This window comes from Malassezia sympodialis, genomic scaffold (genome assembly GCF_000349305.1).
Source record: "Malassezia sympodialis ATCC 42132 genomic scaffold, msy_sf_8, whole genome shotgun sequence".
NCBI classification, from domain to species: domain Eukaryota; kingdom Fungi; phylum Basidiomycota; class Malasseziomycetes; order Malasseziales; family Malasseziaceae; genus Malassezia; species Malassezia sympodialis.
In genome coordinates, this window is record NW_017387806.1 from 118847 (window position 1) to 142375 (window position 23529).

The 23529-nt window shown below is 62.3% G+C and overlaps 14 protein-coding genes across 14 annotated transcripts; 8 read left to right on the forward strand and 6 right to left on the reverse strand.

Annotated features, from left to right (window-relative positions):
- Positions 1 to 44: 44 nt before the first annotated feature.
- Positions 45 to 680, forward strand: MSY001_1737 (uncharacterized protein; the record flags this gene model as incomplete). Its single annotated transcript, XM_018883550.1, has 1 exon — positions 45 to 680. One exon carries the CDS (start codon positions 45 to 47, stop codon positions 678 to 680), a length of 636 nt encoding a protein of 211 aa, XP_018740299.1.
- Positions 681 to 764: 84 nt separating this feature from the next.
- MSY001_1738 (uncharacterized protein) lies at positions 765 to 1236 on the reverse strand (the record flags this gene model as incomplete). The annotated part of the gene is made up of 2 exons (XM_018883551.1): positions 765 to 937; positions 963 to 1236. 2 exons carry the CDS (start codon positions 1234 to 1236, stop codon positions 765 to 767), a joined length of 447 nt encoding a protein of 148 aa, XP_018740300.1.
- A 232-nt stretch (positions 1237 to 1468) lies between these two features.
- MSY001_1739 (uncharacterized protein) lies at positions 1469 to 2677 on the forward strand (the record flags this gene model as incomplete). Its single annotated transcript, XM_018883552.1, has 1 exon — positions 1469 to 2677. One exon carries the CDS (start codon positions 1469 to 1471, stop codon positions 2675 to 2677), a length of 1209 nt encoding a protein of 402 aa, XP_018740301.1.
- A 503-nt stretch (positions 2678 to 3180) lies between these two features.
- Positions 3181 to 4078, forward strand: MSY001_1740 (uncharacterized protein; the record flags this gene model as incomplete). The annotated part of the gene is made up of 2 exons (XM_018883555.1): positions 3181 to 3221; positions 3250 to 4078. 2 exons carry the CDS (start codon positions 3181 to 3183, stop codon positions 4076 to 4078), a joined length of 870 nt encoding a protein of 289 aa, XP_018740302.1.
- Positions 4079 to 4303: 225 nt separating this feature from the next.
- GPI18 (ER membrane glycoprotein subunit of the GPI transamidase complex-like protein) lies at positions 4304 to 5340 on the reverse strand (the record flags this gene model as incomplete). Its single annotated transcript, XM_018883556.1, has 2 exons — positions 4304 to 4363; positions 4435 to 5340. 2 exons carry the CDS (start codon positions 5338 to 5340, stop codon positions 4304 to 4306), a joined length of 966 nt encoding a protein of 321 aa, XP_018740303.1.
- Positions 5341 to 5401: 61 nt separating this feature from the next.
- MSY001_1742 (uncharacterized protein) lies at positions 5402 to 7138 on the forward strand (the record flags this gene model as incomplete). The annotated part of the gene is made up of 1 exon (XM_018883557.1): positions 5402 to 7138. One exon carries the CDS (start codon positions 5402 to 5404, stop codon positions 7136 to 7138), a length of 1737 nt encoding a protein of 578 aa, XP_018740304.1.
- Positions 7139 to 8006: 868 nt separating this feature from the next.
- MSY001_1743 (uncharacterized protein) lies at positions 8007 to 9461 on the reverse strand (the record flags this gene model as incomplete). Its single annotated transcript, XM_018883558.1, has 3 exons — positions 8007 to 8247; positions 8340 to 8764; positions 8841 to 9461. The coding sequence occupies 3 exons, from the start codon at positions 9459 to 9461 to the stop codon at positions 8007 to 8009; spliced, it is 1287 nt and encodes a 428-aa protein (XP_018740305.1).
- A 28-nt stretch (positions 9462 to 9489) lies between these two features.
- Positions 9490 to 10254, reverse strand: MSY001_1744 (uncharacterized protein; the record flags this gene model as incomplete). Its single annotated transcript, XM_018883559.1, has 2 exons — positions 9490 to 10198; positions 10223 to 10254. The coding sequence occupies 2 exons, from the start codon at positions 10252 to 10254 to the stop codon at positions 9490 to 9492; spliced, it is 741 nt and encodes a 246-aa protein (XP_018740306.1).
- A 110-nt stretch (positions 10255 to 10364) lies between these two features.
- MSY001_1745 (uncharacterized protein) lies at positions 10365 to 11753 on the forward strand (the record flags this gene model as incomplete). Its single annotated transcript, XM_018883560.1, has 1 exon — positions 10365 to 11753. One exon carries the CDS (start codon positions 10365 to 10367, stop codon positions 11751 to 11753), a length of 1389 nt encoding a protein of 462 aa, XP_018740307.1.
- A 145-nt stretch (positions 11754 to 11898) lies between these two features.
- On the reverse strand, positions 11899 to 13930 carry MSY001_1746 (uncharacterized protein; the record flags this gene model as incomplete). Its single annotated transcript, XM_018883561.1, has 2 exons — positions 11899 to 11909; positions 11938 to 13930. The coding sequence occupies 2 exons, from the start codon at positions 13928 to 13930 to the stop codon at positions 11899 to 11901; spliced, it is 2004 nt and encodes a 667-aa protein (XP_018740308.1).
- Positions 13931 to 16237: 2307 nt separating this feature from the next.
- Positions 16238 to 16756, reverse strand: MSY001_1747 (uncharacterized protein; the record flags this gene model as incomplete). Its single annotated transcript, XM_018883562.1, has 1 exon — positions 16238 to 16756. One exon carries the CDS (start codon positions 16754 to 16756, stop codon positions 16238 to 16240), a length of 519 nt encoding a protein of 172 aa, XP_018740309.1.
- Positions 16757 to 16861: 105 nt separating this feature from the next.
- On the forward strand, positions 16862 to 18424 carry MSY001_1748 (uncharacterized protein; the record flags this gene model as incomplete). Its single annotated transcript, XM_018883563.1, has 1 exon — positions 16862 to 18424. The coding sequence occupies one exon, from the start codon at positions 16862 to 16864 to the stop codon at positions 18422 to 18424; it is 1563 nt and encodes a 520-aa protein (XP_018740310.1).
- Positions 18425 to 18489: 65 nt separating this feature from the next.
- On the forward strand, positions 18490 to 21249 carry MSY001_1749 (uncharacterized protein; the record flags this gene model as incomplete). Its single annotated transcript, XM_018883564.1, has 1 exon — positions 18490 to 21249. The coding sequence occupies one exon, from the start codon at positions 18490 to 18492 to the stop codon at positions 21247 to 21249; it is 2760 nt and encodes a 919-aa protein (XP_018740311.1).
- Positions 21250 to 21995: 746 nt separating this feature from the next.
- Positions 21996 to 22915, forward strand: MSY001_1750 (uncharacterized protein; the record flags this gene model as incomplete). Its single annotated transcript, XM_018883566.1, has 2 exons — positions 21996 to 22698; positions 22812 to 22915. The coding sequence occupies 2 exons, from the start codon at positions 21996 to 21998 to the stop codon at positions 22913 to 22915; spliced, it is 807 nt and encodes a 268-aa protein (XP_018740312.1).
- Between the last annotated feature and the right edge of the window lie 614 nt (positions 22916 to 23529).

Here is a 23529-nt window from a genome sequence, read left to right on the forward strand (position 1 = left end):
CCGCGGCGCCGCCCTCGGTCAGGGCACGGCGGCCACGAAGTAGTATGTCGGATGACGCACGTCCTGCGCCGACAGCGGCCCATGAGAAGGTCACAGATAATGAGGAGCATCCGATTCTCGTTGCGGTGGACCAGAACCAGACATTTGAGTTTGCAGTCGATGAAAAAGAGTGTGCAGTGTACACGGATGAGCACGACGTGTCCCTGCTGAATATGATTGCAAGCTGGATGAAGAATCTTCCGCCGCAGGCGCCATTCCCGCCGCCCCCTCATATTGTGCAGAAGCCGCTGAGCGATATGGTTAAGCAGGCCAAAGACCGAGGGAATGAGGCATACAAAAAAAAGGACTATGTATCAGCGATCAAGCACTACACGATGGGTCTCGCCATGGCGTCTAGCCGGCCGATGTGGGAGGCTAGCGGAATTGTGGCTGAGGAGCTGTCGGTCGTGCTGGCCAACCGCAGTGCCGCCTTTCTCGCGGCGGAGGCCTACATCGAGGCACTCTGCGACGCCGACGCCGTCACCAAGATCAATCGGGTGTGGGGCAAGGGCCACTTCCGCAAAGGCAAGGCGCTCGCAGCGCTGCAGCGCTACGACGAAGCTCGCGCTGCCTTCGATTTGGGGCACCAATTCGAGCCGGACAATGAAGACTTTGTCAAGGCAATTGCGGAGCTTCCATAGACGAAACTATCATGTCTACTGTGTCTGCTGCGTGCCGTGGTACTCATGGTCCACCACATTGAACCAAGGCAGGACCGCTACGCGTTAGTTTTCACACGTACCCAGGTTGAGCTGCGAGAAGATGCTGTTGCGGTACGCAGCGCCCTGCATCTCTTTCGTTAATGAGCTCTTGCCCTGCCCAATCACGTTGCCAGATGCAGCCTCGGCCTGTGCCATCGACTGCTCCCGCTCATTCTCGGTCCAGCCCCAGAAGCGGACTGTACGTTAGCAAACCGCACATACACGTCGAGCGCTGGTACGCATACAAGAAACCACCGCAGAGACCCAAAAAGGCAGAGAGCTTCATAGCCGCACCGAGCTTGCCCTTGCCCCGCGCCGGGTCAGCATTTTCCATCAGATAGAGCGCGCCCGGGAAAGCCACCGTGGCACCGGCCATCGCATAGTAGTCCGACGGGCGGAAGTATCGCACAACGCGCCGGAAGTGAGGATCAGCGTCAATCGGAGGGTAAGCTGTCTCAAACTCTTTCTGAGCTGCACGGTTAGCACACAGGCACATGCTACGCACGCATCGTGGTCGACCAGGGTGGAAAGCGCGACCAGACCGCACTGGCAGTCCGCCGTGGCCCGGTCACGTGATGTTCAAAGGCTGGGCTGTCGCGGCCTCGGGCGCATTGGCACAGGCCATGCTTCGACAGTGGGTTCGTGCGTCTGTGCGCCAAGGCGATGCATTAACCCGGAGTCGGACGGCAAGAGCGCTTCATACGAGTGGGTGCAGCCAACTCCCGCGCATGCGGCCGCGCTCGCGGCCCCTGCCAGCTGCCAACACGAGTCCAAGCACGCCAACGCCCGCCACACCGGCACCGACAGTGCCCTGGTTTATGGACGAGGAGGTTGTTGAGGCGCCGATCGAGACTGTAGCACCAACTCACGATGAAATGCTCCCGCCCATTGCATGGCTGCCGCCCTATCTACCAGCTACCAGCGACATCCCCGAAGAGCTTGCGCGGCTCATTGACATGTGCGTCACGGGCTCCTTGAGCGCACTTGTCGCGCGGCCAGCGGCTATGGACGACATTGATATCGACGATTGGTCTGAACGTATTCGTGGATCGCCTCTCGCGGTTATCAAGCCGATAGACCGGGCGCAAACGGTCGGCGAGCAGGGCCAAGACTGGATCGTTGTGGTGCAAGTGCGAGGCTCAGGTATCGGCACAGTGCGCCGCGTCGCAACCGATCTGGGTGCGTACCTGAAGCGCACGATACCACCGGCACCGACGCAGCCCGAGGCCGTCACACTGGATGCGATTCTAGGGCCTGTGCAAGTCGTCGGTGAGGGCGCCGCGCCCGAAACGACGCGCGAGCCACGCCCCGCGGGCCTATCGCGGATCGAGCACGAGGTGGGCCATACCCTGCCTGCCTGGCAGGTTCAGAAAATTGCACTCACACGCAAATACCCAGACGGATGGTCCCCCATGACCAAGCTGTCGCATGAGGCGCAGGAGGGCCTTCGGCTGCTGCACGCGGCTGACCCCGCGCGCTTCGATATCTCCGTGCTCAGTCGGCGCTTCCGCATCAGTCCAGAGAGTGTGCGCCGAATCCTGAAGAGCAGGTGGCGACCGACAGAGGAGGAGGCGCAGCGCAAGAACGAGCGTGCGCGCGCGGCCCATGCGGCGAAGCGCGGCACCACGCGCGAAGACGAGGAGATGGCGTCGCTGCGCGAGGGCATTGACATGGAGATTGGGCCGCGCCCGCCAGCGCCAGCGGTGGTCGACCAGGGCTACGAGCACGAAGTGCGATTCGAGGGCCTCGTGTCGAGTGCGGACCTGGCCGAAGGACGTCGCCGCCAGAAGGGCGTCAGCTCGCGCGGTAGTGGCGATTGGTGCCTGATCGACGCGGGATGGTGCGTGGTGCATGTCATGACGGCGGACGCGCGCGAGCGATACCGCCTCGAGGACCTGTGGCGCCACAACGGCACGAACCTGACGGGCCCCGCCTAGCCCATACACGTTGCCAGACGTGCGAGCACCTCATCTTTGTTTGTCTCTTGGATCTCGCCAGCAAGAAAAAGCTCGTCCAGTACGGCATATACCTTGTAGAATTGAAACACGAGGTCCTGTTCGCAGACCGGCGAGAAGTGTGCGTCGAGGACTTCGACAAAGAGCTGGATAGCTTCGAGGTAGGCAAGTTCATTATCACGCATATCGATACACATACAAAAGTACAGGCCTGCGTACTGCCGGTACACAATCTTGTCGTTATGGAACTGGGTCAGGCATTCGGCGTACCTGCACAAAGTTGCTTTGGTTGCGTCGATCACGCGTCAAAAGGAGCCGATGCACCTCGATAGGTATCCGCGCCTTTTCTGCCTCTTCGATAGGCGCATAGTACTTGGCCAGGCGCACCTTGCCCTGCCGATTCTGCACGAGAACGAATCGGATCATGGTCGCCAACACTGAACCGAGTGGAGGCGCCCCTTGCCCTCCGACGCTCGAGCCGCGCGATGAAGCTCAGAGAGCTGAGGCTCACATCTACGCTGCATGGGTGGGACCCGCTGCGTATTTTGGCACAGGTACGCTCCTCTACCCACACAGATCACGGCGCTCCAGGCCATCCACTATATTTTGCTTGCAGCGTTTGTGCCGCCTCTCCTGTCTATTTTCACGGCGCCTGCAGCGCTGCGCTTTGAGGGCGGGCCTGCGCAGGTCGGCATGATCATTGACTGGCGTGAGCTAGCGAGCCAGCCGACGTGGGACTGGGACATGCTCACGCAGCTGGTCAACATGTACACCGGCTGGACGGCCAAGGGGCAAGATGCGCCTAGGTGGACCGACGCGGAGCAGGCGGCCGTGCACAACTGGACGGCAGGCTCAGTGTGGCTGGATGTCGCGTACATCAACGGATCTGCTGTGCCGCAGGTGCTGCCACCCTCTGCGTTCCGCTGGAACGATACGCAGGCTAGTGACGCGCGGAACGACTCGGTGGCTACGTCCGCCACGCCGGCGCCGAGCAACACCCTGCTGCAGCAGGAAACACAGCTGGAACAGTGGGAATGGCACAAGACGCACGACGTGCGCCGTGGCTGGGCCATCTCATTTGGATGGCTCCTAACGATCATTTTTGATGTGCAAGTGCTCTACTACTTGGTGCGCAAACCCACGCACGTCCTCGACTTTGTGTGCACGATGCATGTGGTCCACTTCCTAATCACATCGTGGTACGCAGGCTCGATTCCCTACTCGCTCTACTGGTGGCTTGTCATGGCTCTGCATGCGACGCTATGCATCGTGTGTGCCGAGCGCTTCGCGATCCAGCGCGAGATGCGCGTCGGATTTTCCGAGCACCAGCTGCTCGAGTCGCATGGCACCGACGCCATGGAGCTGAACGAGCTTCGCGACTAGGCTGGTGGATAAAAGCCGGCGTATAGCACCGTCGCGGCCAGACTGTACCATAGTAGATAACCCAGGAAGACGCGCCCCACGCGCGGATGCTCGTCGCACAGAAGCGCCGCGCCCCACCATAGCAATGGCAGGCCGCCAGGCGTCGCAAAGCGCAGTGCGATTTGCACATGGCTCACGAAGAGCAGGAGCGCGAGCACGGCGGCCGTATAGTACACGTGGGCGAGCTCACAGGCCTGCCCTGCGCTCTGCCACGGCCACCACGTATCCGTCCACACGCGGCGCCAGCTGTGCGCAAGACGCACACAGGCCCAGGCGCCAAGGACAAGGACAGGTGCTGCCAAGACAAAGTTGGGCACCTGTGCCAACGTCCAGTAGCGCCCAAAGCCCACATCCCAGTACGCCGCCTGAATATACGAGTAGGGCAGTGGCACCGTATCGCGGCACCAGGGACGCCCGGGGCACAAGTGTGCATAGGCCCATGCCTGCTGCAGCGCGAGAGGCAGTCCTGCGAGCAAGACACTGCCACCGGCCGTGAGAGCATCGGCCATCCACGCCGCCACACTGCGTGGAACGCGGCGGAGGCTGGGGCGCCATAGTGCGTGCCAAATGAGAAAGCCGCTCAGGAGGACGCCATTCGCCCGAAACAAGGTGGCGCCTGCAAAGCACGCAGCCGCCCAGAGCCGGGCGAGGCGCGGCGCGGCATCCCATGAGAGGCACGTGAGGCCTAGTAGCGCGAGGAACGAGAAGAAGGGCTCGGGCGTGGGCGACGAAAGCGCCGTCCCCGATGCGGGGGCGAACACGGAAAGGAGTGCCGCACGTACAGCGAACTTCTCTGATCGGAACTGGGCACGCGTGACAAGATAGAGCAGCACAGGGCTCACGCACGAGAGGATGTTGGCAAGCAAGGTCGTGCGGACGACGGCGCGCGTGGGACTCCAAGGCGACGCATGAGAAGTGCCCAGCAGACGGAGTATGCCCACTATACCCGGTTGAAATGCAAGCATCTGTTCGTACTGGTACCCACCAAGTGGGTGCGCCATGCCGACGAAGTACACCGTATCCCAGCGCACGAACGGCACGGCCCACGTATCCCAGGCGACCTCCCTATCAGCGCCAGGGATGGTCCATCGCAGAAGCGCTCCAGATGTATCGAAGGCCGTCTGTGTGTGGGTCGTGATAATCAGTGTGGCCACGCATACCAGGCGCCACAGGACCGAGGCGACCAGCACGCGCGCTGCCGCCCGGCGCACGGAGCGTTGCATGTGGAGAAGGCGGCGGCGCTACATCACGTGGAGGCCGCGTGAGCGTCTTCTTCCTGGCGCGATGGTGTTGGCTGACCTGGGGCGGCGCCTGAACCAGGCGTTTGCGGACTTGCAACGCCAGCCGACCGTCGATGGGGCAACAGTCGATCTTCTTCTCAAGCAAGTGTGCAGTGCGCTGCTTGCGAGCGATGTGAATGTGCGCCTCGTACAGAAGCTGCGGCAGGACGTCAAGGCAGAGGTCCAAACGATGCTGAATGAAAAGAGCCATGCGGATAGCCAGACAGATGCGCAGCGCAAGCATCAGGTGCAAAAGATTGTGTTCGAGTACCTTGTGAAGCTCGTCGATGCGGGAGGCAGCGCCAACCACCGCCTCGAGAAGGGCCGGCAGAGCGTCATTATGTTTGTCGGTCTGCAGGGCTCAGGCAAGACGACGTCGTGCACGAAGCTGGCGCTGTGGTACCAGAAGCGCGGATACAAGACAGGACTGGTGTGCGCGGACACGTTCCGCGCGGGTGCGTTTGATCAGCTGAAGCAGAATGCGGCCAAGGCGCATCTTCCGTTCTACGGCTCGTACACCGAGACGGACCCCGTGGCGATTGCGTCGGCGGGTGTCGCGTCGTTCAAGAAGAACCGCTTTGATATCATTATTGTCGACACGTCAGGGCGACACAAGCAGGAGAAGGACCTGTTTGACGAAATGATCGATATTAGCGCAGCGATCAAGCCGACGCAGACCATCATGGTGCTCGATGCGAGCATTGGCCAGGCAGCCGAGGCGCAGTGCCGCGCATTTAAGGAGGCCTCAAACTACGGTGCGCTGTTTGTCACGAAGCTCGATGGCCACGCAAAGGGTGGCGGTGCCATCTCGGCGGTGGCCTCGACGCAGACACCGATCCTCTTTATCGGTACGGGCGAGCATATTCATGACCTCGAGCCATTCCGCGCGCGGCCGTTTGTGTCCAAGCTGCTCGGCCTGGGTGACCTGTCAGGCCTTATGGACAAGATCGAGGAGGTGCAGATGAATACGGACGTGCAGGAGCGGCACAAGGATATGATGAAGAAGATCCAGGAAGGCGGAGCTTATACGATCCGCGACTGGCGCGAGCAGATCACCCAGATTATGAGCATGGGTCCCATGTCGAAGATGGCCGGGATGATCCCTGGTATGGGCGCCATGTTCAATGATGGCGCGAACGACCAGATGGCATCGAATAAGTTCAAAACGATGCTCTACATCATCGACAGTATGACACCGGCCGAGCTCGACTCGGACGGTAGCTGCTTCACGACGCCGGTCGCACGCAAGGAAGCGCAGGACGACAAGGCCAAGCCGCAGCTGCGTCTCAATGCGCGTGCGCGGCGCGTTGCGCGCGGAAGTGGCACGAGCATGCGCGATGTCGAGGAGTTCCTTTTGCAGTACCGCACAATCAGCACGATGGTCAAAAAGGTTGGCGGGAAGAACAGCTGGCTACAGCAGATGCAGGGCGGCCGCGGTCGCGGTGCGCCACCGATGCTGCCGCCTGGCATGTCGCGCGAGCAGGTGATGAAGATGCAGAATGCCCTGCCCGCCGACATCAAGGCGCAGCTGCGCCAGCCCGGTGGGCGCGAGCAGCTGATGCGTCAGCTACAGAGCGGCAATGTCCCGCCCTCCCTCGCTGCGATGGGCGGTATGCCCGGCCTGGGCGGCCTGCCTGGCCTGGGCGGTGGCTTGCCCGACATGTCGCAGATGCAGCAGATGATGCAGGGCATGGGCGGCCTGGGCGGCCTGATGTCTGCGATGCGTGGAGGTTCTTCGTAGACGTAGAAATTCGGCGTTTTGACACCTCCACTCTTCTTCAGGCCATGGTGCGGACCGTGGCGCAGGAGAGCAGCTATGCGTACGCGCCGCCGACTGACGCAGATATCCATGGACAGCCTGTATCCAGGCCTTTTATCGACGATACCCCAACCCACAGGCGCAGCATGTGCTGACGGTCGATGTAGTTGATCGCCACATCGAGGAGCGACCCCCCCGAACGGCCGGTGGCGCACCGGTGCCGGTGCTGTGCACATCGCGCCTCCTGCTGAAGCGCGGCTCGCTGCCCAAGTGGGCGCCAGCGGGCATTATCAAAAACTCGACGTCCTGGGTGCTCGAAGAGAGCGAAGTCGATCTTATGCCGTCGGAAGACGGCGCACCACGTACCATGTCCACGTGGACTCGCAACCTCGACCATACGTCGGTGCTGGCCGTCACCGAGGCGCTGCGATTCACTGAGGCCATGCCGCGCGATGCGTCTATGACGCACTGCCATATCGCTGCGCATGTGAGCTCGGGCGTGTCGTTCCGCCTCCTGCGTGGCCGCATTGAAAAGTTTGGGCTCAAGCGCTACCTCTCGCACATGGAGTCGTCGCGGCAGGGGCTTGTTTGGTCGATCCACCAGATTGCGCCGCAGCTCTCAGGCGACCCTGCGCCCGTGCTCGTCGACCCGACGTCTCGCCGCCGGCGTCTTTTGCATGCACTGCGCCCGCCGTTTCTCGACGGCTATCCACTGGGCCCCTGGCAGTGGGTGCGGAAAAAGTGGGGCCAGCTTCGCGACAAGCTGCATAGCGCTCATGTACTATAAGAGTCATCACTTAGCACGATCACTTCGCGCACGCGTGCCTCAAGGAACTGCACGTCGCTATCATCAGACGGCGCCATCTGCTCGAGGTACTCGTCGAGGCGCGGCGGCGGCGTGCTGGCCCGCGGCACCGCTACGAGGCATGCCTGCACATGCGCTGCGTCGTGCCGCTGTGCGCGCAGGAGGGCGACCGGCACCCACGCTCGCCGCTTGCACGGCGCACACGACTCGCGCATGTCGAGCGCCTGGCACACTTGGTCCACAAAAGGCCGGGCCTCGTACGAGACGCGCGCTTCGTCGCGCTGCCCTACGCGCCGCCGGGCATGAACAGAGAGAACAGCCGAGCGCCGTGGCCCTGTCATTAGGGCGGCCATCGCATCGGTCAGCTCGTCCACGGACGTGCGGTGCGCCGTGGCCAGGAGTCGGCGCACATACACGCCAGACCACACGGCGCGCTCAAAGCGTGCGAGCACCGTCGACGGACTCCATGCAAAGAGCGTCTGTGCCTCGCGTGCCATGGCGCGCAGCGACGCGGCCCCGCTGTGCGCGGCGAGGCGCTCTAGCTGGGTGCGCCTGGGCGTGCGCTCCGACGTGCAAGGCCAGATATAGTCAAAAAGCCAGCGGCGCGCGCGTGCGTCGCCGAGAAACGCGGATGTACGAAGCGTCTGCGCTACTCTGGGCTGCTTGCGTGCGAGGCGGCCATGCGAATTCGTCAGTAGCTCATGCGCCATATCGTTGCGCCATTGGGCTACGAAGGTGTCCCATGCCGCGCAGCTGGCGTCCAGCTGTGCTTTTGAGGCGGTCGGTGGAAAATGCTGGCGAAACTGCGCAGCGAGTGAGCTGCCGTAGCCGCCGCGTGCGAGAGCCATGGCCGTCTGGGTAAGCGAGAGCGCCACGTACACGGATACCGCACGCTGGACAGCCATGGGCGTCATAGTCGCCACCTGCCAGCAGGGCGACCAGCACGAGCGCATCTGCGTCGTACGGCCACGCTGCGCTGCGCGTATCGAGCACAGCGACCGTATCTGGCAGCGCTTCGGCGCTGACGGCGCGATGGCGGAGCACGACGCTCGCACCGAACAGGAGGGTATCGACGTCGTCGGTCAGTACGCCATCGAGGGTGCCATGCGCGCTAAGCCACGCAAGCTCTGCTTCCGCCTCGGCAGGCGCACGCCAGTGCGCAAATCCAAAGGCACGCACGAGCGCCTGGAACGGCGCCTCGAGGGGATGCGTGCCGAGCCACACGGGCGCGCCGCGCTTCATCGCAGGCCGCGCCGTGCCATCCAATACAAATAGGGGAGCGACCGGGAGCGCCAAGAGCCGCACGAGGCGGAAGAAGACAAGGCGCAGCTCCGGCTCGGCGCCGCCCCGACTCTTGCGCGCATGGTACAGCCACGACGTCGCATCAATCCCCAGGCGAAAGAGCGTGGACGTGCGCGCCCAGTGCGCCCACGCCAGGTCCGCGAGCGTCGCGTCCGTAGCGTGGTCCGCGAGCTCACGCCACAGCCCTGGGACGCCCATAGGGCCGCACAATGGTGGCTAGTGGAGGCTATGGGGACGGAGGCTCGAGGTCGCGGCGGCGCGCATCGAGCGTGGCTGCCAGGAGGCCGCCGCGAGCCTGCGAGAGGACGCCGGCGAGCTGCTGGCCGGGCGCGCTGACCAGACCGACGATCTGGGCCCGCAGCGTCGCGAGGTCTGGCAGCTTGGTCAGCGCCGGCAGGCCCTGCGCCTCGATGAGGCGCGTATGCTCCACGACAGCGACGAGCGGCGCGATCTTCGGCACCTTTTTGCCGCTCTTGGGGTCGACGGCAGCGGCGGCTGCCCTCAGGGGCTTTTCCATCGCGCGCAGCAGGCGGCCGACGTACTCGGGCGACAGGACGGGGCACGCCAGGAGCGCGAGCTGCCCGTGCAGGTAGGGACCGAGCTGTTGGATGGCCTCCGAGTCGTGCTTGCGGCACACGGGGCGCAGCAAGCCGGTGCGCACGACCGAGAAGCGGCTCGCCGGGCGGTCCCACGGCTGGCCACCGTTCAGCGCGACGAGGCGCTCATGGTCCGTGGTCGGGATCGGGACGTGTGCAATCTGCGCACGCACAGCGTTCATCAGCGGCATGCTCACGTTTTCCGTCTCAAACAGGAGGAGCAGCTCGCTCTCCTTCATCAGGCGCTCGTACATGCCATACAGGTACGTCTTGCGGTCGCTCAGCTTGGTGCGGCGGTCCTGGTACGCAAAGTGCCGAGTCACTTTGGCGCTGCGCGCACTGCTTGCATATGCGCGCGCGCACATCACCTGGGCCTGGCGCTGCAGCGCGGCCATCGGCCGCCACGCCCTGTCCATGGTCAGAGGAGAGGCCGCCGCCCCCTTCGCGTCGTCTTCTTATCACGTGATAGAAATGTCCGTGCGGCGCCGCAGCGCCGGCCCCCGCCATGCGCCCGCTGCCGGGCGAGCTCGTACCGCTGGTCCTCGCACAGCTCGCCTGGCGCACGGCCGATCTCGCACGGTGCTGCCTCGTGTGCCGCTGGTGGTACCACCATGCGGTTCCGCTCCTGTACGAGCGCCTATGGCTACGTGACCAGACGCGCCTCGTGCGCGTGTTCCAGACGCTCGCCAGTGCACCGGCGCTCGCGCGGTGGCTGCGCATCGTCGAGTTGCGTGTGTTCCCATTTGGGATGCCAGCTGAGCGTCTCGAAGAGCTCGAGGCACATATCGTGCAGGCACTGCAGCACGCCACACACCTGCGCGTCCTTGCGTGGACGCGCACGGGGAGCCTGAGTGACCGCGTGCTGGTCGGGCTCTTCGACAAGATGACGTGCCTCGAGCGCCTCGAGCTCACAGGGAACACGCGCACTTGGTCGCCGGCGGTGCTCGCGCGCCACATGCCGCGCACAGTCACAGAGCTCTCATTCGTGCTCCCTGACCGCGCGCTCGCCGAGCACCTCGTGGCGCTCGTGGCCCGCCTCGACGGCCGCTTGCGCCGCCTCACGCTCCTGTGCCTCGATTCGTCGGTGGTCACCGATGCGCTTCTCGTGCAACTGGCGCCGCATGCACCGCGCCTCACGTCGCTCACGCTCGTCGGGTGCAAGCAGGTGCATGGTCCCGGCGTGCACGCGCTCGTATCGCCTGCGTTACGTGAGCTCGCTCTGGAGGCTGTGGCGCTCGCGCCCGATGAGCTCGTCGCACTGGCGCCGCGCGTCTCCCAGGTCGAGCGCCTCACGCTGACGACGCCGCGGCGCCTGAACGAGGCGCCCGCGTTCTTTGCGGCGAGTGCACATCTCGTCGACACCTGCTCGGGCCTGCGCTACCTTACTATGTATGCAAGAGGCGGGCGCGCCCCCGGCGGCCCGAGCGAGGCGCCGACGCACACCGCCGACCCCGCGCCGCAGTGGCGGCTTGACCCGGGGTGGCTGGAGCGTCTGTGCATGAGCCGCTCGGCCACGACCCTGCAGGGCCTGCAAATCCACGGCCTCGCCGTCTCGCAAGCGCAGCTCACGCGGCTGGCGGCCGCTCCCCTCGCCACACACCTGCATGAGCTTGCTGTGTACGTCGTCGATGCCGAGCCCGAGGTCCTGGCGCGAGCCGTCCGCTCCTTCCCGGCGCTGCGCCTTCTCCACTGGGTTGCGCCGGCCGAATCCGCGCTGCCTCTGGAACGCGAGGACCTTGACGAGCTGCTTGCCCATGCCGGCCCGTGGCTGCAGCAGGTCGGCGTCGGCAACCGCGTATGGCTCGTGCACACGGGGCCGGCCGGCCGTATGCTCGTGCCGTGGGACATGGCGCGAGGCACCTTTCCCTCGACGATGCTGGTCGTGCGCAGCTAGGCGAGCTCGAGGGACAAGTACTCGGCTTGCCGTGCGCGCCGGCCCACGAAGCTTGCCAGGGTCGCGCGCAGTGTGCTGAACATGGTCGGCTCCTGCAACTCGAGCGACGTATCGGGGCGGTGCCACCCCTTGAGAGAGAGCGAGCTCAGCACCACACTCACGCTGCTCAGTGTCATCGCGAGACCGGCCATCATGGGATGCATGTGGATGCCCCACGGCAAGAAGACACCCATCGCAATCGGAATCATTACCACATTGTACATCGTAGCCCACACATAGTTCAGACGGATTTGTTGGAAGATCCGCTGGCACAGCAAAAAGGCGATCGGCACATCCATCAGCTGGTTGCGCATAAGCACAATGGACGCCGCGCTCATCGCAATGTCCGAGCCGGAGCTCAGCGCAATGCCCACATCGGCGGCCGCCAGCGCCGGCGAGTCGTTCACGCCATCGCCGACCATCGCCACGCCTGTCGGCGCCTCAGGCACAAGCGCCGCCCACAGCGCCGCCCACCGCGTCGCTGGCGGCTCGCGCGGGGCCACATGCTCCTGGTGCAGCAGCACGAGCTTGCCATTGGGACTCAGACCCGCCTGGACGTGCGCGAGGGGAATACCGACCTCCTTGGCGACCGCGCGCGCCGTGCTTACTGTGTCGCCCGTCATAATACTGCAGGTCATGCCCATCCGATGCAGGAGCTCCACCGCGCGCGCCGCGTCCGGCTTGATGGTATCGGCGAGGGCAAAGGCCGCCACAAGCGCATCGTCGAGCCATGCATACACCATCGTGCATCCGCGCGCCTCGTGCGGCTCGCGAAATGCTACCGCACCGGGCGGGAGCGGCGTCGAGTGCAGTGACTCGCGCCCAACGTGCACGGCGTACGTGTGCCCCTCGCATACGCCCCTCGCGCGGACGCCAGCCCCCTGCACAGCCTCAAAGTCCGTCACCGTCACCGTGCCGCGCAAGCTGCCTGCCAACGTCTCGCAGTGCTGCACGAGTGCCTGCGCCAGGACGTGCTCGCTGCGGCTCTCCACGGCGTGGACGAGGGCCGCGGTGCGCCCCGCGGGCACGTCCGGGGCGTCCCAGCGGTCTACGACGCGCAGCTCACCACGCGTGAGGGTACCTGTCTTGTCAAAGACGACGTGCGCGATGCTGCATGCCGCCTCGAGGGAGCTGCCCGACTTGATTAAGATGCCGTTCGAGGCGCCGACGCCGGTGCCGACCATCACGGCCGTCGGTGTGCTGAGCCCCAAGGCGCAGGGACATGCAACGACAATCACGCTAATGCACAGCTTCATGCACTCCATGAACTTGCCTTGCGCGCTGCGCAGCATGTGCGGCTGCCATGTCGGGGGGAATACGTAGGCGACCGTCAGCCACACGAGGAGGGTGCACAAACTCAGCACGAGGATGCACGGGACAAATACGCCGGCAACGCGGTCCGCGTACGCCTGGATCGGCGCCTTGCTCGTCTGCGCGTCCTGCACGAGAGTGACGATCTGGCTCAGCGCCGTGTCTTTGCCGGCGCGCGTCACGACAAAGTCGAGTGTGCCCGTGCCGTTGACCGTGCCACCAATGAGCTGGCTGCCGGGCGTCTTGCGCACTGGCACGTACTCGCCGGTGATCAGGCTCTCGTCCACGGCACTCTCGCCGTGCTTTACGACTCCATCGGCGGCTATGCGCTCGCCAGGCACGAGCTTGACCGTGTCGCCCACTTGGAGCAGCTCAACGGGCACGACACGCTCGACCGTGCAAGCGTCGTCCTCGTAGATGGTGGCTTTTTGCGGCGTCATGCGCATGAGCCGCGTGAGCGCCTCGCTCGTGCGCCCTTTCGCCGCATTCTCAAGGTACCGCCCGAGCGTGACAAAGGTAATTAGCATCGTCGACGTCTCAAAGAACGTCTTGGGCGGCTTGCATGTGTCGCGCGTACTGCAGTGCAGTGCGAGCAGCATGGACACCACACTGAACGTCCACGACGCCATCGTGCCGAGGACCACAAGCGTGTCCATCGTTGCGGTGCCGTGCTGGAACGCCTTGTACGCACTGCGGAAGAAACGCCACCCAATCCCAAACTGGACAGGCAGCGTGAGAAGCAGCGCGAGCAAGTCCTGCGCGTACAGGCCCGGGAGCAGCTGTGCGTGCAGCACCGCGTGGAAGAACGAGAGGCGTGAGAGCACCATATGCAGCAGAAACGCGGGCACCGCAAAGTACAGGCACGAGACAAAGGCCTGCCACCACTCCTGCACCTCGCGCACGCGCGTGAGGCTGCTCAGCTGCGACTCGTCGCGGTCATCAAAGAGAATCGCGTCAAAGCCGGCGTCCTCGACAGCCTGCACAAGCGCCCGCACACTCGTAGTGCCGTGCTCAAAGTGCACCTGCGCGCGCTGCAGCGCAAGCGATACGGCCACCGAGGTCACGCCCGGCACATCGCGCAGCGCCCGCTCGACAGACGACGTGCACGACGCACACGTCATCCCGTACACTGACAGCGTCACCTCATTGTCGCGCGCCTCCTCCAGCACCTCTGCGTCGAAGCCAATGTCTTCTATAGCCTCGGCCACTTTTTCACGCGTCCACTGCGCCGCGTCAAACTCAACGACGGCCCGCTCGGCCAGCAGGGCCACCGAGACGCTCACGATACCGGACTGCTGCCCCAGCATCGTCTCGATGCTCGACACACACGAGCCGCATGTCATGCCCTTCACATGCAGTTCGACGCGCTCGGTACCTGCGTCGCCTGCATGCGCTACTGTCCCCATCGTGGCGCTGTGGCGGCGGAACTGAATCACGCGTTCGGCAGCACGGGCGACCAGATGCACCTCCACCTTATGCCCACGGCCTGGGCGACGCCGCCGCCCATGGGGCGGCCGAGCGTGCCCTCCTCGGAGCCGGCGCTCGATGAGGTGGGGGGCATCGGCGATGCGGTGCCAGCGGCAAGTGATTCACCGACAGCTGTGTCAGCGAGCGCGCGCATCATGGCGGAGGCGCGCGAACGCGCGCGCGCTGCCATGGACGCCACCCCCGAGCTGTCCGACATGCTGGGCCTGGACGACGACTCGGACGATGAGGCACTGCGCGTGCCGCGCCGTCCGCGCCGCGCCGCGTCACAGCGTGGCACGTACCGAGACAAGCTGAGTCTTACGCGGCCTGCGGACGAACGCGCACAGCGGCAGCATGGCGTGCCGAAACCGCTGACTTTGGCCCAGAGCAAGTACTCGCTCGAGGCACTCAGCCGCGACAAGGCGCGTCGCGAGCGCCGTGGCCTCCTACCACAGCAATATGCGGACGTTGACGCGCTGATTGCGCAAATCGACGCGCCGACGGACCGGACCGATCCCCATGCGGCGCTCTGGACGACACTCGACGCGCCTGAAGCCGAGCACCTCGTGCACCTCGTGAAGCTCGACCAAGTCGGACGCACCTCACATACCCCCCTTTTGTCTTCGTTCTGGCGCACTGACCCGCCGCCCGTGATCGAGGTCGACCCGAGCGAGGCAGCGGTGCTCTCGTGCCTGCGGTGGCAGCCGTGGCTCTCTTCCGATCTTGTGGCACCGATGATGCGGCTCTGTCTTGCGCGAGACGAGTGCTTAGCTCGCCGTGCGCGCGCAGCGCTGGTGGTGCGCAGCGACTGCGTGGGTCGCCTCGTAGTGCCGCTGCTAGCGGCGATGGGCGCGGATACCGACGTGCTCGCGCGCGCCGCTGGCGCAGCGGTGGCGCCGCTCGCCGCGTGGAACATGCCCAGCCCACGTCTCCAGGCCATGATGCGCCTCTGGCAGCTGCTGGCCAGCTGCTCCTTGTACGTGCGTGTCACTAACGCAGTGATGCCGATATCGCGCTTCCTCTGCTCCCCGTTCTCGTATACATGGGTGTGACTGCGCCGCTGGACAGGCGTCCGTGGCTCCGTGAGCGCGTCCTGACGCATTTGGCTGATGCGGTACGTGTACCTCGCTGATGCAGGTGGCCGATTCCGCTGCTGTGGCTGCGCGCCTCGTACATCTAGGGCTCGCATTGCGGCCGTCTGAGCAGGTGGCGCTAGTGCATGCGGTGCCCTCGGGCCTGCGCGCAGTGCGTGCGTGCGTGGCATGGCACCTGGTGCTGCAGACATCCTATACGCAGCTGCGCCCTGATCTGGGCGCGCTTGCACGCGTATGCGGTGCAGCTGTACCGTCACACGACTACACCCAGCTGGCCCCAGGCATTGCGCTGTTATCGCTTGCGCTCTCGGACCTCCTGGCGCACTGGGCCACGAGCGACGCGCAGACTGCCCTACGGAGTATAACGCCCGTCGCCCAGGGCGTGTGGGCCCTGCACCGGCGTATTCCTGACGCACACGGAGGCGCGGACATGGCGCGCAGTGCGGTAAAAGATGGTGTGCAGCGCCTGGGCCTGCGGCTGTGGTACCAGGCTAAATACTACGTCGAGCGCCAGCATGATCGGGGTCGCCTGCTGCCGCTTTTGGAGGGCCTCGCGCCCCATCGGGACGGCGCCTAGGCCAGCTCGATCTTGCCGCCGGCCTTCTCGACGGCCTCCTTGATCTTCTCCGCGTCCTCCTTTGTGACGTTCTCCTTGAGGGTCTGTGGCGCGGACTCGACGAACTTCTTCGCCTCGACCAGGTTCATATTGGTGTTGATAGCCTTGACTTCCTTGATGACCTTGGCCTTGGCGCTGTCAGTCGCCAGACCCACAAACTTGAGAGTGAAGAGCGTCTTCTCCTTCGGCTTCTCCTCCGCCGGCGCCTCCTCCGCCGGCGCCGCCGCCGGCGCGGCGGGCGCAGCAGCAGGCATCGCAATGTCGGTGATGTTCAGACGCGTCTTGAGTTCCTGCACGAGCTCCGCGGCTTCCAGCAGGGTCAGCTTCTCGATGCTGTCTACGATGCCGGCGATTTTCGGCGACGCAGCCGAGTCCTCCAGGGCACGCACAGACTGACTGAACATCCTCATAGGCATAGGCCGGGCGCTGCGCAGGGCCAGCGCGGCGCGGCGGGCAGCAACAGAGGCGGGCATCATTATGGCGACAGAGAACGAAGATCGACCACGACCGAGCCGCCGAGCAGAAAGGCACGTGATGCAACGCGTCGGGTGCCGCCCGTCGCGTTTTCCCCTGCCACCACGATGGCTGCTCCCCCGATCCGCGAGGGCATTCGCACGCGCTCGGCTGCCAAGCAGGCGCAAGCCACAGCCGCCCAGACACCTGTCACGCCGCCTCCTACTGAGAGCAAGTATGCTCACGGCTACTGCAAGCCGGATCTACGCGACCCGCAGATCGTCGGCGGCGGCAAGGAGCGCGCGGTCGTGCAGTACATGCCCGGCATCGTCATCTCCGAGCAGGGGCGCGAGCGCGACAAGGCTATGGACAGCCACTACGAATACGAGTTTGGCGGTCCCTGGGGTGTGACGGCCATGATCACGCTCTTCCCCATGCTCATGTACTACCTGTGGATTTGCCTGTGGTTCTACGATGGGCAGTTTGCGCACCCCCAGAGCCTGCGGGATGTGATTCCCTTCTTCCAGCGCATGGCGCACCATGTGTATGAGGATGCGTTCCCTACGTCGCGTGCGTTCATCGGCTACGGGGGGCTTATGCTGGTCGAGTTTGTCCTTGCGTGGGTGATGCCCGGCTACATGCAGGAGGGTCTCCCGGTGCCGTCCCTTGGATACAAGACACTCATGTACAAGTGTAATGCGCTCGGATGCCTCTACGTAACGCTGATCATTGCCGCTACGCTGCACGTCACGGGCGTGTACCGCTTGACGCAGATCATCGAGCACTTTGGCGAGTACATGACAGTGAGTATGATTGCAGGCTTTGCGGTAAGTTTCGCCACCTACTTCCACGCCGTGATCACCAAGACGACGCACCGAATGAGCGGCAACTTTGTGTACGACTTCTTCATGGGTGCCGCGCTGAACCCTCGTATCGGCCCGATCGACCTCAAGATGTGGGCCGAGGTGCGCATTCCCTGGATTCTGCTTTTCCTCATCAGCGTGAGCGGTGCATGCCAGCAGTACGAGAAGTACGGATACGTGACACCGAACATGGCATTCATGGTGTTGGCAACGGGTCTGTACATCAACGCGTGCGCCAAGGGCGAGGAGTGCATTCCCCAGACGTGGGACATGTTCCACGAAAAGTGGGGCTTCATGGTCATCTTCTGGAACTTTGCTGGTGTGCCGTTCACGTACTGCTACAGCATCGTGTACATGGCGGCGCACCCACCGGAATACTACCGCTTCTCGACGCCAACGTACGTGTTCATGTTCTCGCTGCTGCTCTTTGCGCACTTTGTCTTTGACTCGTCCATGGCCCAAAAGTCGCGCTTCCGCATGCAGCTGCAGGGCACGCTCAAGGTGCGCTGGTCGTTCCCGCAGTGGCCCTGGAACACGCTGAAGGACCCACGCTACCTGCAGACAAGGCACGGCAATGCGCTGCTCATCGATGGCTGGTGGCAGTTCCTGCGCAAGCCCAACTACACGGCGGACTGGACGCAGGCCTTCTTGTGGGGCGCCATCGCCGGCACACGCTCGATCATTCCCTACTACTACTCAGCCTTTTTCCTTGCCGTGCTCACGCATCGCTGTGGCCGTGACTTCGAGCGCTGCGCCCGCAAGTACGGCAAGGACTGGGACAAGTACTGCCAAATCGTGCCGTACCGCTTCATTCCGTTCGTGTATTAAGTAGCCTGTAGTGCCACGTGCTTCGTACGGCGACCCCCCGCGCCGCTCCGTGCGCCGCGACCTGCATGAGCGAGGCTCGCCTCCCGGCCGGCGATCCTATCCCTGGCTCCGACGCACATTTGCTCGCCACCGTAGGCGGCGACGTGGCATTGCCGGCTCTCCTCGCACAAGCTCCAGCTCCAGCGAGTGCCGAGGCCCCCTCCGCTGCGGACACCCGCGACACTGATCGGGCCACCCTCTCGACCGCAGACGACCAAGATGTGACTCTTCCTGCTGCAGGTGAGCTGAATGAACGGCCCGGCGATCTCATACGGTTTACCATGTACGAGTCTAGGCGCCATTTCTACCTCGTCTCGTGCAACTCCAGCCAGACTAAATATCATGTCCTCAAGATCGATCGTGTCCCCCCTATTGCAACGCAGGACAAGCCGGTCCAGGATGATGCGGCACAGCATGAGACACCCAGTACAGTGCCACTTGTGACGGTGCCCGAACCTCAGCCGCCTGCGACACCCACGCGGCCCAAGCACTCTCACAAACGGGACAAGAGCATGTCCAGTGTCGTGCTCAGTATCGCTGGCGATGAAAACGATCTGCACTTGCGGGCGGGAAATGCGCCTTCCGGCACGCTATCTTCTGAGATCACCGAGCTCGCCTCGTCGCTTGTCTCGGAGCGCGATGCAGGCGCTACCCCACCGCCTGACCAGCATGGCAAGTATCTCGGTCTGTACGATTCCGATATACAGCACCTGCGACTGACGGCCGAATGGAAGAGCTACGTGGGCGATGCAGGCGATCTACACCTCATGCAAGATGCGCCGGAGCGCACTGTGCCGCCCATCTCCGCGTTGGGCTCCAGTCGTTCGCCCAAATCGTCGCACCGCACGTCGCACGTGGCGAGCTCCAAAGAGCCTGAGCCGGCAACGACAGAGCCCAAAGACAAGCCTGACATGATGCTCGATCCGTCTAGCGACGCTGCATGGGCGCTTCACGTTACAGGATACAGCACCGACTACACACCAGCTCAAGTGGAGCACTTACTGGAGCGCATCCGGGAAGAGTCTCGGCCTGGCGGCGGTCTCCGCGATGTCGGGCGCTTCTTTGGTCTTGTGGGCTTTGTTCGGTTCACGTCGGGGTACTACATGGTGCTCATTTCCAAACGAAGTGCCGTTAGCCTCATTGGCGGTCATTATATCTACCATTGCGACGAGACGCAGGTCGTCCCTGTCTGCCATCCCAGCACGCTATCGAGCGTACCAGGTCGCTCCAAGCTTAAGGACCAGCAGGAGGCACAGCAGCTGCGATCGTTCCGCCAGGTGGATCTTGGCAAAAACTTTTACTTCAGTCATACGTACGATGTCACACGGACCCTCCAGGAAAACATGACGGGCCCGCGTGTGGCCCATCGCATCCACAGCACCTCGGCGTGGGGCTACAAGGAAAAGTTTATGTGGAACTACCATCTGCTTGTCCCTGCCTTTTCCGACTGTCAGTGCCAGCGCCCTGACGAACCAATGGCGTCGTCTCAGCTCGCAAAGCGCCAGTGGGTCGTTCCTCTTGTGCACGGGTTTGTGGATCAGGCGAAGCTCAGTGTGCTGGGCACCGCTATCTATGTGTCTCTCATTGCGCGGCGCTCCCGACACTTTGCCGGCGCGCGCTTCTACAAGCGTGGCATTGACGCCGACGGGCATGTGGCCAACGACGTGGAGACAGAGCAGGTCGTTCACAAGCCTGTGACCAGTCCCTTTTTTGCGCCGCCGGCACGGAGTACCGAAAAAGAGCCAGCACCGCTGCGCCCATCACCACACTTTACGTCGTACGTGATGATGCGCGGCTCGATCCCCGTCTACTGGACACAGGACTCGACGAATATGTCGCCACGACCGCCCATCGAGATTTCTGTGGTGGACCCATATTTTGCGCCGGCCGCACGGCATTTCAATGAGCTATTCCACTCGTATGGTACACCAGTCATTGTCTTGAATCTCGTGAAAGGGAAAGAGCGACAGCCTCGCGAGTCCAAACTGCTTAAGGCCTACAATGAATGTATTCAGCAGCTTAACCAGTTTTTACCTCCAGACGATGCTGGGAAAGATCGCCGCATACGTTATTTAGCATGGGACATGAGTCGTGCCAGCAAGAGCCGGACTGACAATGTGATCGACTTTCTAGAGCGCCTCTCGGAAGATACGCTTCGCTCCACCCGCTTTTTCCATTCAGGACCCTTGCCTTCGAGCTTGCAGCGCACGGACGGGTCGCCCAGCCACCCGATCCTCCTGCAGAATGGTGTTGTGCGGCTCAACTGTGTCGACTGTCTCGATCGTACGAATGCTGCGCAGTTTGTTCTGGGCAAAGCCGCATTTGCTCATCAACTTCATGCTTTGGGCCTCCTGAAACACGTACATCTTTCGTTCGACTCGGACGCTGTAAATATGCTCACGGAGATGTACCACGATTTGGGCGACACCATTGCACTTCAGTATGGTGGGTCGGCGCTCGCGCATACGACCGACACGTACCGGAAGATCAATCACTGGTCCTCGCATTCACGCGATATGCTCGAGGGCATCCGGCGGTACTATGCAAATTCGTTTGCAGATGCGGAAAAACAGGCTTCCATCGATCTCTTCTTAGGCCAAGCGCCCAGCGAGATGTCGGTGCCGCCCCACTCGGACTTTGGTCCCATTGAGACCTGCTGTATCCAGCACCTGGCTTCTGATGAAGATGTAGGTGCCAAAACTGCGCACTTGGTCCACTTTGCCAATACCGAGAAGGGATTCTGGGAGGGTTACTACCGCCCAAGCCTATTTACCGAGTACGTCTAATTCACTAACTCAGTCTACAACGACATCATGCATACAAAATGACTGCCGTACACCTTGCGAGTGCCGAGTTGGGCGACCCTCTTCCGACTCTGAACGAGGACCAGGAGACGCTGCCGCCGCCACTAGCCATGCCTTCACACACTTCGAACTCTGTGATTCTTTCTCCTTCGGGATCTCTACACCGTTCAATCATCGGTGGTATGCGTCGCTGGATGGGCTCCTCACAGGGCTTACGCCACAAACTACCAGGGAAGACGCCCGGCCAGCCCGCCAGCAACGAGGGTGCAGGCCCTCATGTGACGTCCCGTGGCTCTGAAAAGCCAAACCATGATCATACCAACACACTCGAGTCTTTAGTGCAACGCACATTGGCGCCCTACATATCACGAGCCGAAGCCCGCGAGTATCAAGCTTACTGCTCACAGTTTGACCACATGCCCTTTCGAATATCTTATCGCGCCACCGACGGAGATATGCAAGTGTATGAAAACACGTCTTCATTGGGCAACGGTATTATTGAGATGATCAGTGATACTCAACATCGTACTGACAGCTTACCCATGGCCAACTTCGACAACGCGTACGCGGTCTTCACGCAGCATTTCCAGCAGCCGCTGGCCTTCGTGCCCTCCACCTCGGCGGCCATGCGCGTGGCATCCCATTAGACATGTAATTGTACCTAGTAGGGCTTACTTGATCACGCTTGCGCGTCGGTGGTTCACCGCTTGTTGCTTGCGTCGACTGCAATGAACAGTGTGTTGAGCAAGTTCGCCCCTTCGGATCTTCTCCCTATCCGGGATCTTGAAGAGGATCAAGGCGCACTAAACTCTCAGTTCTCTTTGCCCGCTTCTGACCCTGGTCGCTTCTTGGCCCAATTTACCGATGTGGATTCTACGAACCAAAACGCTCGGATCAAGCTCAACCACGGCACGACGACGCTTGCTTTCCGATACAAAGGTGGTGTAGTGGTGGCTGTGGACTCTCGCGCCTCTGCTGGCTCCTATATCGCGTCAGGCTCTGTCAAAAAGGTGATTGAAATTAATCCCTACCTCCTTGGTACGATGGCAGGTGGTGCAGCAGACTGCCAGTACTGGGAAACTTACCTTGGCATTCAGTGTCGCTTGCACGAATTGCGGAATAAGGAGCGCATTTCGGTGGCTGCCGCCTCTAAAATTCTAAGCAACCTAGTCTACTCTTACAAGGGCATGGGCCTGAGCATGGGCACAATGATCTGTGGATGGGACAAGACGGGTCCTGCCATTTTTTACGTGGACTCGGATGGATCGCGTATGAAGGGTGATTTGTTTTCTGTCGGCTCGGGTTCGACATTTGCATACGGTGTGTTGGACCAGGGATACCACTGGGATCTGTCGGACGAAGAGGCGCTTGACCTCGGCCGCCGAAGCATCTACGCCGCTACGCACCGCGATGCGTACTCAGGAAACGTAAGTTTGTTTGAACTAATGACAGACTATCAACCTGTACCATATGGGCCCCAACGGATGGAAGTTTATCGCTAACTACGATGTTATGCAGCGTACGTGACCTCAGACTAACCCTAGTCCATTACGAGGGTGTACCTGACCAGGTGCCCAATGTCCCAGCTGGTGGTTATGGCTACAATGTGCGCACCGATGGTCTGTCCTCGAAAGACGACAAGCACTAGGAAGATACTTTATCATAGGCTGTACATGCTACGTATGATACATAGACTCAGAGCGAGCAGCACGAGTCGGTTTCATAATAATTGTCGGTTCTTTCGTGGATAAGGGGATCGAGTTCAAAAACTCATCCTCTTCCGCATCATGATCAATGTGGGGGTATTCCCAGGCGTCGGTGTCAAAATCGATCTTAGGGTCGTCGAAAGCATCATCGCGCGTATCCAACTCATCTCTGCCAAACATAGAATACGGCATTGTACTCATGGGGTATGCATTCGACATTTCAGGGTCATGGTTATCGTCAGCGGTATACGGGCGTGTTAGTCGAGTGCCTGCGCCGGGATCCTGGATTTTGCTCAGGTAGCGAAGGGTGAGCACGTAAATTAAGGTGCCAACAAGAGTAATCAAAACCAGCCATACAATATTCCAAATGGCCGATGAATGCCACATATCTGAGCAAATTTCGCTGGCACTCAATCCGACAGTAGCATCATCCCCCGATTGTTCCACATCACCAGTATAACGAGATTCATACGCGATACATTGAGAGATCATGGGATGCCGATTGGCGTAGATGTTCGCAAGCGACACCACTTGGGCAATGAGCGCCATGATAAGT